This window comes from Corapipo altera, unplaced genomic scaffold (assembly GCF_003945725.1).
Source record: "Corapipo altera isolate COAL_440 unplaced genomic scaffold, ASM394572v1 23b, whole genome shotgun sequence".
NCBI lineage: Eukaryota > Metazoa > Chordata > Aves > Passeriformes > Pipridae > Corapipo > Corapipo altera.
This window is the reverse complement of record NW_020884885.1, coordinates 1198178-1216012: the sequence shown is the minus strand read 5'-3', so window position 1 is coordinate 1216012 and position 17835 is coordinate 1198178. Positions and strand designations below refer to the sequence as shown.

The 17835-nt window shown below is 37.0% G+C and overlaps 1 protein-coding gene and 1 long non-coding RNA gene across 3 annotated transcripts in view; one reads left to right on the top strand and one right to left on the bottom strand.

Moving 5' to 3' along the window:
* SPRED1 (sprouty related EVH1 domain containing 1) overlaps nucleotides 1–17835 on the bottom strand; it is a 60431-nt gene that overhangs the window by 21102 nt on the left and 21494 nt on the right. The window contains exon 2 of the mRNA XM_027641964.1: nucleotides 5363–5537. Coding sequence (XP_027497765.1) covers nucleotides 5363–5537 — 175 coding nt within the window. The remainder of the gene's footprint in view (nucleotides 1–5362; nucleotides 5538–17835) is intronic.
* LOC113946553 lies at nucleotides 1403–11161 on the top strand. 2 transcript variants are annotated; one of them, XR_003527472.1, is made up of 3 exons: nucleotides 1403–1496; nucleotides 8584–8707; nucleotides 9010–11161. It is a non-coding gene; the product is annotated as an uncharacterized LOC113946553 (long non-coding RNA). The 2 variants fall into 2 exon arrangements; XR_003527471.1 differs by having other exon boundaries at nucleotides 1409–1646.

Here is a 17835-nt window from a genome sequence, read left to right as displayed (position 1 = left end):
TGGGTCATCTACCACCACCACCTGCGTCTCCTAGAACGCTTCCATCAACGCTGTCTCCATACAATCCTAAACATCCACTGGTCAGATTATGTGACCAATACATCTGTTCTAGAACAAGCAGCTATCACAAGTATTGAGGCCATGTTGCTGAGAACACAGCTGTGCTGGGCAGGACACATCTCAAGGATGAAGGACCACTGCCTCCCTAAGATCTTGCTTTATGGTGAACTTGCCACTGGCTGCTGCAAGAGAGGAGCCCCGAAGAGAAGATACAAGGACTCCCTGAAACAACATCTCAGCCTTGGCCATATTGATCAACATAACTGGTCTACTCTGGCCTCCAGTTGAGAGGTCTGGAGACACACCATCTATAATGCTGCTGCTTCTTTTGAGAAAGCACACAGGATCACTCTTGAGGAGAAAAGACAACACAGAAAGAATTGTGTCTTGCTGATACCATCCAAGGAGTCTTTTTGCTGTGCCTTTTGCAACTGGACTTGTCTATCTTGCATTGGCCTCTTTAGTCACCAGCACACTTGTAGCAAATGTGGGTAGAGTCCTTCCCAAATCTTTGTTCGTGAAGCCTAGCCATGATGATGACTACATGTATTGAAATGTTTACAATGTTTACGATGTTTACAATGAAACAAATTTTCTTAAAAAATAATAAAGGGGGATTTGTGGGGAACAGGGCCTGGAAAAAACCCAGATCGTGGCAGAGAACAGAGTAACTCATTACAGGAGTGAGCTGTAACTCCAAAAACTGCTGTTTCAACTGCCGTGACAGCTAGCAGCCAAACAGATGCCGCAGACACAGTTTTTACCTTATAAGGTATGTTTGTCTGTTGGTGTTGGGTTATAAAAGGGGCTATGACCCCAACAAACTTGTCTCAGTTTCACCCCCCTGAGTCTATGCCTCAATACACCACAGGATGACAGTGATTTTTCACATCTAAAGCTGCATGAAGTTAACACAGTAGATATAAGTGAAAGGGCATGGAAAAGGGAAAAATTTGTTGCTGACATAAAAATTGTAACTGACATAAAAATTGACATGTTATCAGATAGAAGAATCCATATAAGCAAGACTTCATACCTGCCTCAGCTGAGAGAAAACTCAAAAACTGTAGGTCAAACATCAAGATGATCTAAGGTTTGTACTACAGCCCATCAAAATCAATCTTTTCTCAAACTTTAAAGCCAATTTAAAAAGTAATTTAAAAAGTAAACAATAAAGTTTTTAAAAAGTAGATTTTTAGACAAGAATGGTATTTATATTTAGTTTTAGCTTTGTATCTCTCCCTTTACACAACCACCTGTTCTTCAAAGGAAAGATTTTAAACTTTGTCATTCCTGATTTATGATCGAAAAGATATTAGTACTTTTTTTTTTCTCTCCTTTGGTAAAAACTTGCACGGTAAAGGACTGGAGCAGAAAATATAAGTCTACTAGACTTTTCACTCAAGAATGTAAAATTCACCAAAGCCTAAAAACCTGTAAGTTTGAGCCCAACATATGTTTAACACTAGTGCTATTAAGATAGAAGAGAGCCACTGTAAACACAGTAAGTGAGAGCAGGACACCTGACAAGGTTGGGATGGAGTGCAATTGTTCCAAACAGACTGGTTGGAACCAGATCTAGGAAGGTGAGTACAATAAAGTAGGAAATGTGTAATTATGTAAATAAAGTCTTCACAAAATACCCTTACATTCCAACATGGATCTAAACAACCTGATCAAATTAGCAGGGAACATTCTTTCTCATTAATTAATGCAATGGTGCCACCACTTTGATTTTCTTCCCAGATAACTAAGATGCTTTTTGTGAATGCCACGAGATGTTTTAAATAGCTCTGTACTGCACAAAAATTTTGGATGTTCCACATGTAGTCTGAAGCTCGTTCACAAAAGGGCTCATAGCAACCTAACTCTAAAGTATATAAAGAAACAATGAGAACCCTCTCCAACAAGGAACTTCAATACTTTGAAGTTCAGTCCAGAAGTATTTAATTTATACAGCTGACTTACAGACGGAGATCTACACTCCTAATTAAATGCCTGCATAGCCTATAAAATATATAGAAATATCTGGCACATTGGAATGGAACTGCAGTGTAGTGTCAGAAGCAGCACCTGGAGAAGTAGGAACTAAAGCTGGTTCATTCCTTTTCAGCACAAGCATTCAAAAGGTATCTGGAAAATACGTCCATCAAATACCTCACCTGTGGATTTCAAGTTGCTTTGGAATGAATTCCATCTTTCTATTGACACATAGGTTAAACAGTTACACTGGCATTATGATTCCCATGTATCTTAAGTAAAAGCCTGAATTCCATTTGCTCTGTAACCTCAGGTATTTCAAAACCTATGCTTCCCTGTGTCCCAGAAAAGTGCTCCAAGTTCCACACTCTAGGTTTTCCAGTTCCCAAAAGAAAAGACTTACTGGCTAGAGGAAATCAAAATATAATTTAGCTTGGAAGATATTTTAACAATGTACAATGTGACTTGGGGGGAACTTCATTTGGAAGGATGACTTTCTTTTATAATCCACCTAAGTACTTTCAGAAACAGCTGTATGTACCTTGCCAGAAGTGAGTGACTAAGCTGTAATGACTTCTAGTTATTACAATAGATTAAACATTCCTGAATGTTTAAGTGTTCTAAGTCTGAATAACTGATGTGTTCAAAATGGTTTAGGAAGTTGTTTAAAAAAAAATATTGTTACTTTCTCTTCACAAATACAATGGCAGAGCAATCAACTAAACAGTGTATTAATAACTTCAAAGATTATTCAGGCATACAGGTTTACCAAGGGCATTCTAAAATGAGATTAGAGTGATAATGGAGCACAGAAACAGCAGATTCAGTATAACAGTTCCTCAAAATCTCAAGGTGATCACAGTATTTGGTCTCTAATCCATAGCAAATACAATAACTTCCATTTTTATTTTATTTTTAAATAAAAAATAAAATGTATCATTATTATGAAATATAATAGCCAACTGTCAATTCTATTTGGACTAAAAACTCAATTGTTTGGCTTTATTAAGGAAAAGGTTAAAAAATGTGCTTTTACAGTGACTCTACAGGAATATCCTAAGAACAAATGTAAAACCATTAACTATACTGAAAGCATAAGGATCAGAACAATTCTAGAATCAGTGACTAGATCCCTGTCCAACAGAATTTGTCTTTCCCTGCTACCTACCGCCCTTCTGAATAAGCCTCACGACCTAAAGATGACCTTGCATATCTTGGTGTAGGATCTTGTTTCTTTTATGTTGAGAGAGGTCTTGTTGCATAACATACAACTTTGTTGTTAATTCATTACACATTAGCTGTTGCTTATAAGCACATTATCTGATGTCTGTGGAAATACGTGTACACATAGTGTCCTTTTACTCAGTTATCAAAGAATCTCTCGCTCTCCAGTGTTCTTCCCCACACACCAAATCTGTATTTGTTAGTTCTCTGAGCTTTTTATTCACTATACACTGGAGAGATGATCTTCCTAGCTTCATTTCTTCTATCTTCTATCCTGTGTTTTTGAGGGGCTGATTTCCAACAGCAACTTCCTGAAACTGCAGCAAGATCACAATCTGCCCTGACAAGACTAGCAGAGGTCACATTTGGGGGCAAGCAAGGGGGAGGACAGATGGACACAGGATGGAACACACAAAAAACCCCAAACCAAAACAAACTGTTCAAGACAATAAAGTTTTGGAAAATGTATTCACGCTAACATGAACTTGATTTTGGACAGGAAGAGGAGCAGAAACATTTAAAACCTTCTACCAGAAGTGGAAACAAAACAAGGCTTGCTCAGGGGAAACAGCAGAGTGCAAACAGATCAGGACACTGAAGGCTTGACATTTTCATATGCATGCAGGCGAAACATTAAACCAGCCTTCAGTTCCGAGCATTTTATTACCCTCAAATTCTTAAGGCAAGCTGTGAATGTTCCAAGTATTAAGAATTAAAAGAAAATTATCAAGTATCTCTAAATGCAATTAAGCTTCTCAAAAAACAGCCTCAATAAGGCTAAAAAAAAGTTCTAAGGGGAACTACTGCAAAGTGAGGAAGGAACTGCAGGTGCACATAGCTGTGCGGGAACACAGGGTACTCTGCTAATAGCACTACGCCTCGCTGAAACAACTGAGTCAGCAGAATTTCTATTTATATGCTCTCTTCCTACAATAGTCACAGTCAAGGCAGGAAACTCAGCAGTCCTGCTTCAAGGGAGAAACTGGTATGCTTGAGAAAGGATCAGCACTATGGTGTAAGGAAATTCTACCTTTTAAGCTAACACAGGAGTCAAAATTCATTGGCAGAAAACAATTGGTTCTTGATAAAAGTCATTAAGATGGAGCTTTTTGCCTTCTCTATGTCTCTTTGTTTCCACAATAAGACACAGCCTCATTCAGAAACCTATTTGGTACACAAGTATCGAGGCAATTCTTAGTAAGCCTGTTTTGTCTTCCACAGGTCTGCATGTGGAAATGGCTCAGATTCTATACCAGTTTTCCTTTTGTGAGGCTGATATTCATGATGCTACTTAAGATACATTTATTAGTGGGATTTTATTTTAGGTAGCTGAGGAATGAATACTGCCTGTGTGTTCATCAAACCAGAGCAATTCTTGGACCTGTCTGCTTAAGCTCTCTTACAATACAAAGTTGTTCTCATGTCAAATGGCTACTTTCTGTCATAGTCAAATTCCACAACCATTACTGAGGAATTCCTTCTGTTTTCATGTTCTTAAGAAATTATCTCATTTCCACCACTCATATTAAATGTAGTATCACTGGTATATAAACAAGATAACAAGACTTAACACTCTACTGGGAAAAAAAAACCCACGAAAATGTTTCCCCAAATGAGTGGAAATCTGCAATGAAAAAAATATGTACAGTTTCTAAAAGATCAATGTGCTTAATTCTAAAAAAGCATGGCGTTACACCTAAAACAAACAATTGGCTCTTTAGGTATATAATCACTGACACAAAAAAGCTCAGCAACAGTATTAGTCTGAGACTATAAATTTACTTTCTAGTCTACAGGTAACAATACGCAAGCATCTATACTTATGTTCCATGTAGTTTCAATATCACAGAATATGCTGAGTTGTAAGGGACCATGTCCAGCCCTTAGCCCTGCACAGGACCATCCCCAGGAGTCACACCATGTGCCTGAGAGTATCATCCAAAAGCTTTCTGAACTCTGTCAGGCTTGGTGCTGTGACCACTTCCCTGAGGAGCCTGTTCCAGTGCCCAACCACCCTCTTGGGTGAAGAACCTTTTTCTAATATCCACTCTAAACCTCCCCTGACAACTATGATCATTAAATGGATGCAATTTGTTACCGTTTTATCCCTGAGTCGTTCTCCATGGATAAGAAAATCAGCACAGCTATTCTCTTCCTGGGGAATGACTTTGAAGACTGTGACACAGCTTAGTCCACCCCCTCCAAGTGGTAACCATCCACCACTTGAGTCATCCCGGGTCATCACCACAGCTCGCACTCGTGCATAACTATTACTGAAAGAGATGTAAAAGAAAAAATTAGTTTTTCAAAAACAGAAACCAGTGAAGTCTAGTTAAAAACAAAACAAAACAACAAACCCATAACCAAGGTCACAATAATTAACATTGTCTTTCCACAACTGTCATCCTAGAAGAAACCCATAGACCACACTCTAAAAAATGTTCCTCTGTACTTTTATGACTTCATTAGGACTTTTTGGAGCTTACATGTAATTTCTTGTAAAGAAACTTAACCAGAGAATATAATTCCCAAGTCAAAACTGATATTCTTCTGAAAACTTCACAGTCAGTAATCTAGCTAGAGGGTCGGGAAGAGAGTAAGAATCAACTCCCGATTTATTTTAGACTAATCATGAAGCCAGTCAGTCATCATGAAATTGCATAGAAAAGAGAACAAGAAAGCAGAAAGAGGTCAGGTCTTCTGTCACTGAAATCTAAACACGAACAGGCTTCTAGCCAGAAAACCCTGCTTCCCTTCATCCATCCCTCCTCCCCACACACATAACCTGTCCTTTGCAAGGGTAGGTTGGGACACACACATTGTGGGGTTCAACAACAGAGCCAGTTAGAGATACTTAAAATCACTTTTTGCAGTTATCTACTAGCTGGTTCTCTCCTGTAGTGAAAGCATTTCACAACTGAATGGCTTTTTCCCATCATTTAACATTTTTATAAAATACACAAATGATTATCATGTCATTACTTAGGAGCCAAATCGCTTTTTCAGAAAGGAAAAAGAGGTTTTGGTGAGCTCTCTCTCTCTCTCTCCTTTTATTTCTTCCTTTTAAATTAAATGACAAGTTTTAATTTTGATTATGAATTTGCCAGTATATCAGTTGGAAAACCCCATGGTTAACCAAGGATGTTATAAGATCCTATATTCAAAGTATGGTTTACTGCATAAATGTAACAGTTGATGAATGAATATTCAAACACCTTAAATATGATTCATGTTATCTTTTGCAACATATTCTGGATTGAGGGTTTAAGTACTTATGCCAGCTGGCATTAGTGATGTCAAATTTAAGGGCTGAAAAGGAAATATTAGAAGAGGACAAAGTTATTCCTTCTGTACAAAATTACTTGTGATAAAACCATTCACCAAGCTACTGTACTTTTAAAGATCACTGCTTTATTTTTTTCCCCCAACTATACTAAAATAACCAAGGTAGGCTTTTTTGTGTAATTAATATATTACATTCTGACACACACATATGATTCACACATATGATTCATTTGTGTGTGTGTGTATATATATATGTATATAAAAAGGAATTCTGCTGCAAGCATCTAAGCTTAAATACATAATGGTTTGCAAAACGGAAAATAAAACAAGACTATAAACCTTTAGCTTACAGGCAGCTGAATTTGTTAATAGATTTTGTTTGCCCCCTCCAAGCAAATTCCAGCCCCCTCCTCTCTCTAAAAATCAGTTAAAATGACAGTTCAGTTAATGTTTCTCACCATTTCTGTACCAACTTACTTCGGTAACTACTCAAACACAGCAGACAAATATCGTGAAGAAAAATCCAATCCTTCTTTGTATGCATCTATCACAATTCTAATATCTGCAAAAAAAAATGGCTACATCTTGATGCCTAATACTGTTACTGAAAGTTGAATCATTCATTCATTGGTCTCTATCACCCTATTCACTGCAATACAGGTTCAAATTGTAGTTGTACGTTTCAGACACAGGTAGTCTTTTGTCTCATTTCTCTCAGAAGAGTCTCTTCTGACAGAAACTGAGGACACCAGGACTTTTCTCTGAAAAAGTAAGAAACAGGATGCACCAACTGGTTAAGCCTACACACTGTTTTTGCTATTGTCCATTTAAGTGAAACACAGATTTAGCTCTGAAGTTATTAATTCTATAAATTTGGTTGTAAATCTGAATATTAGAGCTTTCTTTTGTATATCAACAGACTGCAGCAAGAGTTCAGTTAAACATTATTTAGGGATATCACAGAACTTCCCTTAGGCTACATAAGAAAACTTAAACTATAACATATTAGTTTTTCCTAAAATGAAAGTTTACACTCCACATTAATTTTCTTTCCAAGAATTGCTAAGAAGATGTAAAGATGGAGGTTTCTTTATCATACTCTGTCAGTGTTGGGGTTTTCCCCCCCTCCCTATACTGAGATGTCTAGTTTAATTAACAATCTTGTGTTTTGCTTCCCATATATTCCAAGCGGTTTTAAACATTTATGCTTTCAAATGTTTTGGAAATGGCTACCAAATCCACTGCATTAGTGCAAGAGCCAAAATAAAATTCCCCAACAGGTAATATTTAATGAATAACCTCTTAAATTGAAATAGTTTTTCCATACAACCTCCCTGTAAATTAAATAGATAAATTCATTACTTTACTTGCAACAATGCCAAAGACTACAAAGAGACTTTTTAGGTTTTTTTGTTTCTGTTGGTGGTTGTTTTTTAACATTATTTTTTATATCTGAATGGAACTCACAATTGGTAACAAATGCTATTTTTAGTGACAATACAACTGGTTTGCAATTAGCCAAAATGTGGTGGCAGGACTTACAAATGATTTCCATTTCCAAAATCCTCTGTAAACGAAACAGCATCTGCCCGTCTCACTACTGGTGTCACCAAAAGCACTCAGATGCCTTTTATCTATAAGTACTATAACCTCACCTGCTCCTGGGAACTTCAGAACAAATTGCTAAACTGCTGGTCTAGCTTAGCTGCGGGAAAAAGGGCAGACAAGGCTTCAGTGTTTTGCTAACACAGTCTAATGTTTTTACTTCCTCCTGCATGTTTAGTAGCTCTATCAGAAATACCTGAACGAAAGAAAACCCGAAAAAACAGGGCAATCAGTTGAGCACTGCTCTTATGAAGCCTTTTACCAGAGCTACCACGAACATGGGAAATGGAGCATGAAGAGCAGCACCGCAACTGCAGGCCCAAACCTAGTGTACTGCAGCCAGCTTTTCCTGAGACTCCCTGATTTTGCTTGTGGCCACTTGCTCTTGAGGCAGAGCAAGGTTTACAGGAAATGGTATTCTGGCCATAGGAGCATGCTGCTTCCCAAAAGTCAGTGCTGAGCACCAGTGAAAAGTGGGGACAAGAACATCGTCCAAGATCAGTTCCTAACAACGAAGGAAACAGATCTTCTCTCTCATGTCCAAATGCCTCAAGTAAAGACGTAAGAGTACAGTATTCTTCTGTGGTTACAGGAAGTTATAAATCGAGATAAAGGAGAAAAAGAAAAAAAAAAAAAGGTTATCTACAGTGTTTTTCCCCCTAGTTGTTAAGACTTACTGAACAGTACAGCATATGTTTGAATGCTAAACCTATTAAAACTTAAATAAGGCAATTTGAAGATAGCAGACACATAGATAATATGTGTAGAATATTGTATATATATTGTATATTGTATATATCTTATAAATGAAAATCCAGTCCTTGCCTGCCATCAAGTTGCAAATTTTTTTTTTAGTACTATAAAGCTCCTACTGTTACCATCAAGAAACCTGGATGTGCAAGTGGAATTCTAAACTGAACCATAGGAGAAAATGACCCTCTTAGATTTGGTAAAAGTATAGTTTCTTTCAAAGCTGGAAAGCAGATTTGCAGAAAAGGACCTCAAGTTTCATACGGATACCAAGCTGAACATAAGCCAAAAACATGCCCTGGGGACAAAGGAGGCCAACAATATCCCAGTTGCATTAGAAGTGTTGCCAGCAGGCCTCAGGAGGTGATCCCACCCCTCTTCTCAGCACTAGTGAGGCCAGATCTGGAGAGCTGTGTCCAGTACTGCTCTCCCAAATAATGAAAAACATGGAGCTCCTGGAGTGGGTCCAGCAGAGTGCAACAAAAATGATTAAGGGACCGAAGCATCTGTCATATGAGGGAAAGCTGAGGGAGCTGGGGCTGCTCAGCCTCAAGAAGAAAAGACTTGTGGGTATCTTATCAGGTTATACAAATACCTGAAGGAAGGGTGCAAAGAGGATGGAGACAGGCTCTTTTCAGAGGTGCCCAGTCAGAGGACCAGAGGCAACGGGCACAAACTGAAACACAGGAGGTTCCATTTGAACATCAGCAACCACTTTTTCACTGTGAGGATGCCTGAGCAATGGCAAAGGTTGTCCAGAGAAGTTGTGGTGTCTCCATACTTGGACAGTTTCAAAAGATATCTGGACACAGTCCTGGGTAATCTGCTTTAGGAGGCCCTTCCTTGAGCAGCAGGTGTGGACAAGATGAACTCCAGAGGTGCCTTCCAAGCTCAATTTTTCTTCTTCTTTTTTTTTTTTTTAAATTTAATATCATATTTCAAAGCACAGCAATTTCAATAAAATACAATTTCATAAATATAACCAATATGGGTTAATTTATGAGAATTCATGATACTTTGAAGCAAGAGTTGTCACTGCACACAACTGCTATTTAAACACTTCTGACAAGGGGAAAAAAAAAAAGGTGTTCAGAAAAATCGTGACACACTCTGCTATGAGATTACACTATCTTTGCTGGCATGCAAGTAACAGCTCCAGGCTGATCTGCAAATGTGAAACGGTCATGGATCAAGGTTCTTTACCTTTGACTGGCACTTTACACACGTACTTTAACCCTTCCAACTTCTGGTGCAATATCCTTCTGTGTTTGTAGCCTTACCCAAAGAGCATACATGAATCACACTTGACTTTTTATGGTTCTTATTATCCAAAAAGCTTAGCAGAAGATTTCATGATTCTCAGCTAGAGAAGTGCTCAGGAGTACATAATACCAGACCATTTAGCTAAAGTCTGTTTTACTTGCAGATAGCCTTTTTTGAGTATTGACTTAATTTAGAAAAACAAAATAATGTCACCAGTATCACATGAGTGTATCGGTGCACCGCTGATGTTATAAACCCCTTGTTACTAAAGGTTTAGAGAATGAGTGGCACCAGCACAAAACATTAATGACTTGGCTAAAGCAAAAGAGATGCAAATATAACACAAGTACTAAAGAAGACATATTTTACATCAAGAAAACATATGACAGTACATATTTTTTAACAAAGAGGAAATTGCTGTAATAGCAGCTACATGAGGCTCTGCCTAACATGACTATTACCTTTCTCCTCTCAAAATTATACCAGCAAATCAGAGTATACACCAAACTCTTACACTGGTAGAACTCGAAACTTGGCAGATTTTCTCCTTTAAAAAAAGAGGCAAAAGGTACTCTTCAGAGTAAACAGCAACCATACATGGCTACTATGCCTAGGAAGTTTATTTCTGTGAGGAGTTTGGCAAGCAAAGACATGTATTTCCAGGGAGAATTACATACAAGTGCTGTTACATTTAGGATATTGGTACCTACACTGATTTACTGAAGAGCTTTGGATTTTGCCAAAAAAACTGAATGAAGCACTACTGCTCAAAAAATACCCCAAACCAAAAATAACAACAACAAAAAAATCTTACAGAAACCTGAACTACCAAGCAAAATGGTTTGAAACCAAAATCATAAAAGGGAAAAGCTACATGGGAAACTGTATTACATAAGGAGGGGATAACTGGTATCCTGAAAGAGCCCAAAGTACATGATTACAATTATTATTTAGCAGAAGAGGCTTATTAAATAAGGGATTTGACAGTGTACCTTTCAATTCAAAAGGGAAAATGAAATACAAATGAACAAGTGTCCAGAACAGGAAACTGTCAAAACAGTATATTGCTCTCATGAAGTATTCTCTTGGACACAACATCAGAATAAAAAAAAAATAAAAAATTAAAAAATAGGAATGGAGTTCTAATGTTCCTATTTTAATACAGACAATTTGAGATTTGTGACCATGTAAAGTAATCAATGCTGCAAGGAAGAATGGCTACTGCTGTAAGCACTTTTGCAAAGCACAAGAGTACATGAAGAATGGAGAAGCTGTTAAGAAGATCTGAAAACCATCAAAATTACATACAAAGTAGGTATTTGACATTTCTGTGAACAACATTTTAGCTCTGCTCCCCAGTATCTTTTCTTGTTTAATATTAATTCTGTATGTTATTGATGAGTGCGTGTTAAATGAAGTAATATTTTAGCAGATTAAAGATGACAATGCATATTTGGATTACATCTCTTTTAAAGAAACTGCAGTTGTCCTAATAGAATGGATTCTGTAACACCAGATGGTGTTACAGAAATGGCATCTGATATAAAATACAAAATCAAATAAAAAATCCAAACAAACTTATTTTTCTTTCTACCCTTCCCTACAGAAGTTAAAAAGAATCAAAGTAACATTTAAAGATTGGTCTACAAGTTTTGGACATGTATAGCAGAAATACATAAATAATATACTTCCCACAGCTGCTTGCTTTACAACAGAGAACTGCTGATATGAAGGACTCCTGGATTAAATTCCATCCAATTTTAGACAGATAACTTATACATAATTTGAGTGGTCAGATCCTGGTACTCCTGTGCCACCCAAGTTTAATGGGTTTCCTCCAGAAAACCCTAATTTTGTCTCATTTTTAAAAGCTGACAGCCATAACTTTCTTACCAAGCTCTTGGGTACTGATGCCATATATTAATTTTGATTTGCTTACCATGGAAACACATAGATAAAGATGAAAGAGCCCACAAATAAAACAAGAGAAAGAGGTTAAAAGGCTTAGGATTTTTTTTTTCTTAGATAAGTTAACGTTTCTTTCCAACCTTGCAAAAACAAAGGCATGTCTAAAGAATCCAATGAAGACGAGCTTTTCATTTTCTCCAGTTCTTCAGTAAACTTAAGACAAGCACAAGCCTGCAGCCTAAGGCAGATTCCACTGCAACTAAGACAACTTGACACTTCTAGTAAATGTCGTCAGACAACATCCATCCAGCTTAGAAAGAATTTTTTTTTAAATGAAGCTTACAGATTCAGTTGTGCTTTTTATTTTCCTGGGAACAGCAGTGATTACTACAGTTTAGAATAACATAAATTATGGAAAGTTTTTCAGGTAACAGTTGTATCTGAACAGGTCAGAATTCTCTCTTCTCTCAGAGACATTTTCCTCCAGCCTTACATGCTCACAAAGTCCAAGTATCAAGTATGCAAGTACAATTAGATTCCCCTCATAGTCAAAGTCATTGGTCATCTAGTCATTGAGATAACAGATGGCAGCACTGGAGACTCCATTAACAAAAGATGTGAACACATTAATCAACAAGTCATTTTGTAATAAAGTTCTTGACCACTAAGACAAGATGAAGGTAACTAACACATTCCTTAGCTACCCGAAAGTACGACAGGCTGTACTGAATATTTTATTTTCAAACAAACATCTGTGTACATTCTATTTCACTGCTTGTTGTATTTAGGAATAGTACCTCACAAATTTCCAGAAAGCTATTATTTTCCTCCTAACACACCTAAGAATTTATTTAGCAAAAATAAAGGACAAACCTGTTATACTTTATCTAACACACCAGAAAACATTGTCACGGATTTTTCTGTTTACTGTGTCTGAATTTGTCAGTTTATCCTGGATGATACACTCTTTGGGACAGGGACCATCGTAATGAGCGTAATTCAATAAAGAACCGAGTGCATGTTGGTATACAGAGCTTAGATGGTAGCTGCTACATACTCTTGATATTTTGGCAATACATTATGGAAGAAAAAATCACCAGGCCCATTGAGCTTACTCACCCAAAACAACACTTGATATCAGGTAGGAAAGCACAAAATTTAAATTTATTCTTAGCACATTAAAAGAAATTTATGAAAGGTCCAGATCATTCCTGGCAGGCATTTCTCACTCAGCCTGCAAGAAAAGGAACAGAATCTGGAACCAAATAAAGCATATCCACACTTATAAAAATAATCTTCCTTTAACAGCCTTGCAGAGTTGTGAGATTGCTAATGAATGTTGTATACAAACAACATTCATGTATTTTAAAACTATGTGAATTGAAACTGTAGTATCATTCATTGATATTGTTAAATCTAAGGTTTGTCTCAACAGTTACACTGACCTGGTTTTTTAAGGACTTTAACCAGCCAATGTGAAAGCATTTTAAAGTAAATTATATTCTAAGAAAATCCTAGTGTCAAATTCCCCCTTTTAACACAGTAAGAAAACAGTAAACATCCAAAAGGATGTTTTGAATGCACAAATCATGTGTCTGCACTAACAAAACAAAAAGACTACAAGCGAAACTGCAAAATGCTTAACAAATAACACCAAAATCAGAGTAACAAAGGAAGTCTGAACGAGCCTTAAGAAAAATAAGCTCGTAAACCTACAAATGTATTCTAAAGGTGTATCTTCACTGACCAAAAGGAAGCTACTATTCCCTAGCCATGCAGCGCCACACTTTGTGGTTTGAGTCAGTCTTTTCTGTAGTTTTAACAAACCATGAATATTTGGGAGAGAGGAAATAAACTGAAACAGACAAGTGAAAAACAAATGCAAAGATTTCTATTACAATAATCCATCAAACGAGAAGAAACAAAAGATTAATAAGATTATACAAAATGTTCTGATGGTAGGGTTTTAATATTTGCCATATGTCAGCATGAATAATGTGACTTATATAGCCAATATATAATTGTATGATCTATGTTTGATAATCTCAGTAATAATTAGCACCCTAACAAGCAGTCTTAAGCATAGAAACAGGTGATTCACAGGGCCTAGAGTCAGAACATATGGATACTAATAGTGCATTAAAAAACGGTAAGCTAAGCCTTTGTTTACTACATTCCCCACGGCAACTACTACTACAGTAATACTTTTCACAAGTTTCTGCAAAAAACTGCATGTAATTAATACATGGGTCATGCATGAACATAACACAGAGTGAAGTAGCACACTAAAAGGCCTCTCAGTTCAAAATGAGGAATATTTAAGTTCTATTATTTGCTGCTATTCCAGAGGAGAAGTTTAGAAAATTGTAACCAGCTGCAAAGAAAAAGAATAAAAAGTACACATGCATTCCCCCTCCCCACCAAATATGTAATAGACCAAAATAAGAACACATTCACACTTTATAAATGATAGTTAGTCATGAGAACACATACAATAATCACTGAACCTCTCACTCTACTCAGCAACTGAAAAGGGATCCACCAGACACAGCTTCCTTGTTTTCGCAACAACACAATCTTAAACAAAGGGTTACAGCAGGGAGATAATGAGATAATTTAGTGTCATAATTATGTCTCGTTGTTTCCTGTTTGGACTTTTAAAACCATTAATACCATCAGAAGAGTAACAGCCTTAAACTGATGGAGGGTAGGTTTAGGTTAGACATTAGGGAGAAGTTCTTTACTAGGAGGGTGGTGAGGCACTGGAACAGGTTGCCCAGAAAAGTGGTGAATGGTCCATCTCTGGAAGTGTTCAAGGCCAGTTTGGATGGGGCTTTGAACCCTGGTCTAGTGGAAGATGTCCCTGCCCCTGGCAGGGGCCTGGAACTAGATGATCTCTGAGGTCCCTTCTAATGCAAATAATTCCATGATTCTGTGATAAATTATGGGTTTAGGGTGGAACTTCACCGTAAGGAAGTTCTGAAAAGGGTGATTGGAGACAGCTAAGTCAAACTGCTCAAAATATATTAAAGTACCAAGAATCCAAGTCAAACATGATGCAAGCTCAAAATGGTTTTTAGACAGTAGAATCCAAGCCAGAGTGAAAGAAAGGTCTTTTAGCTTCAGTCAACCTATAAGACAAAAATGTCATGAAGGAACAACTCTACAGGTTTTCTTTTTTTGGTGCAGCTCTGACATCTATGTTGCACAGCTTTACTGAACAAAAATTAATGCTATCCACCATAAAAATGTTTTAAATGGCTATTTGCCATTTCTATTACACAAAATAGTACATAATAAAATAGCTAGACTAAAGTACAAAATTGAGAAGTCTTACTAAGTTGATGTGATATACATTAAGCCATTCCAGAAATGTTTGTGTTCTTGTATTTAACAGCACTGGAAATGAATCCTGACCGCATGAGTGAAGAAACAGAACCAGAAAAATAATTATCTCTGCTTACAGAGACAGAGGAGGCCATTACATATTCAATAAATATAAGGAGAAATTAAACCGGTAGAATGAACAAATGGGTGTAGATGGAGAAGGTAAAACTTAAGAAACTTCATTAGGCTGTTTCGTTTGTACTTTGTGTTTTATTATACACTTTTGCTCTTATTCCAGCAACAGAAGGATCTTCTCTACTCATATTCCAAGCACAGGGTCTACTATTAAAACAGTGAGAACTACAAATAATTTTCCCTTTTTATAAATAGCAATGAGTCCTCTTATCTGCAAGGATACTGTTCAAGTAATCCAAATAAGCGAGGAGAAGTCGTTAACTGTTTTATTAGCTGAAGAAAAGCAATCAGCATTTTATTATACATCCTGAAAAGCAAGGTCAAAAGACCAAGAGCATATTACAAGTAACTGCTTTAGTGGTGCTAACAGACAATCTCTAATTTTTCAGCCAACTTTTTCACTATTTAGGAATTTAAGTCTCAAGTACCAGCTGTATCATAGAAGTCCATCTGACAGAATTCTGTAGACTTTGTTCAAAACCCAACATTGGGAATGCATTCATCACATATGAGCTTTACATACAGGAGGTACAGTAGTGTTTTTCAGGGCTCTACTTCTTTAATTTGGTCATTCAAATATCAAAAAGTTGTGTTGGGAGAGAAGAAAAAACATTCTCTAATCATGCAGTAATTCCGAGACAGAATTTATTTGCCTGTGATTTTAATAATACTGTGAGGAATGGATAGAAGACTTTTTTAGTTCTTAATAATCGTAATAATAGAAGTGACTATTTGAGTTAAAGAATTCTAGCACTGTCACTCTGCAATTTTAGCTCACCCTTGTTTTCTTAAGCTTTGTGTTGACTGGGAAGCGTTGTGTGACCAGTACTCAACACAACCATCTAGCTGAGGCAGTTTCATAAAAGACGAAGTTAAGTGATATTGACTACTCCACATAAAAAGTTGATTAAAAGAACCAAACCAAAACCAACAACAAAAAACCCCACAAACCCAAGCCAAAAAGCAGCTGACAGTTGTTTCTTTAGGAAGCACAAAAAAGAAGAGATTGCCTAAGAATTATGTAAGGGGAAGAAGAGGGAGCTAAAAATGCCAGAACTCAAGTAACAAAAGTGAAGTAATAGATGTTTCAAAAGTCAGTGACATGAAAAGACTGGGGGGGAAATATGGCTTGCATAAATTCTTCCCTACCAAGTAAATAACATCATGGGGAAAAAAAAAAAAAGAAAAAGGAAGAAAAAGATAAGGAAAAAACCCCAATAAAACAAGGGATGCAGAAAGAATAGGAAGGCGAGAAGAAGCAGCACCTCCTTTTCCCAAACAAGCAGCAGACACATGAGAAAAAACTGGGTGCCCTTCATCAATGAGAGTCATAATCACAATGCATATCGCTGTTTAACATGCAATTCTTATGCTATGGTTTTCTATAATATACTGATTTTTTTCCCCAGAATTAAAAGGGCAGCATAAAATCCTGTAGCTAAATTTAAACTAGAAGAAAATCTGTTACCCTGGTTCTAAATAAAAATAAATAAAATAAAAAATAGAAATTTCTCATTTTTAACTGATTAAGTAATTTCCAGCAAATGCAAGTTATTGTATTACAATCAATATCATATTAACAGTTTTAAATAACACAGGTGGAAAACTGCTAAGCATCAAGGAGTGGAAAGAAAGGTTCTAAGAAGCATTTCCACAGTGAGTACGCAGAGACAGCTGAAAACACACAGCAATCAGATTTCTTTTAATCTTTCCTGTAACTACTCTCTGCAGTCTGATCTCAGGAGGTCCTTTAACAGAGACTGGAGAGAGAATACAAAACTACTGACAGTTCTACACTATCTTCTACTAACAAATCCAAGGCAACTTGCATACCTGCGCTACAATTACTGTTATAAGCACTTCAATCTGGCACTGTTGCCAGAATCACCCTTCATCCTTTTCTTGCCCTGATAATTTATTCCTACCGTGCACTTTCTCCACTGTTTCTGCAGCTTTGCAGTGATCAACACTGGGAAAGCTCATGTGAATTCAGAAGAAAGAGTAACTTCGATCCAGAACAATTATACAACCCTAATCAGTAAATTACTGATTTTGTCACAAGGCCATCCTGTAACTGCTCAAAGTGGTTCTGCAGATATGATACTTCAACACAAGTTCCAGAGCAGTGACTGAACACGTGTATGAGCGTTTGCTTCACTATCAGCAGCTGCTGCAGCCAAACTCATTCACGTAAGTCTGTATGGATCAGAAAAAGAAGGGGTCAGTCACGTTACAGGC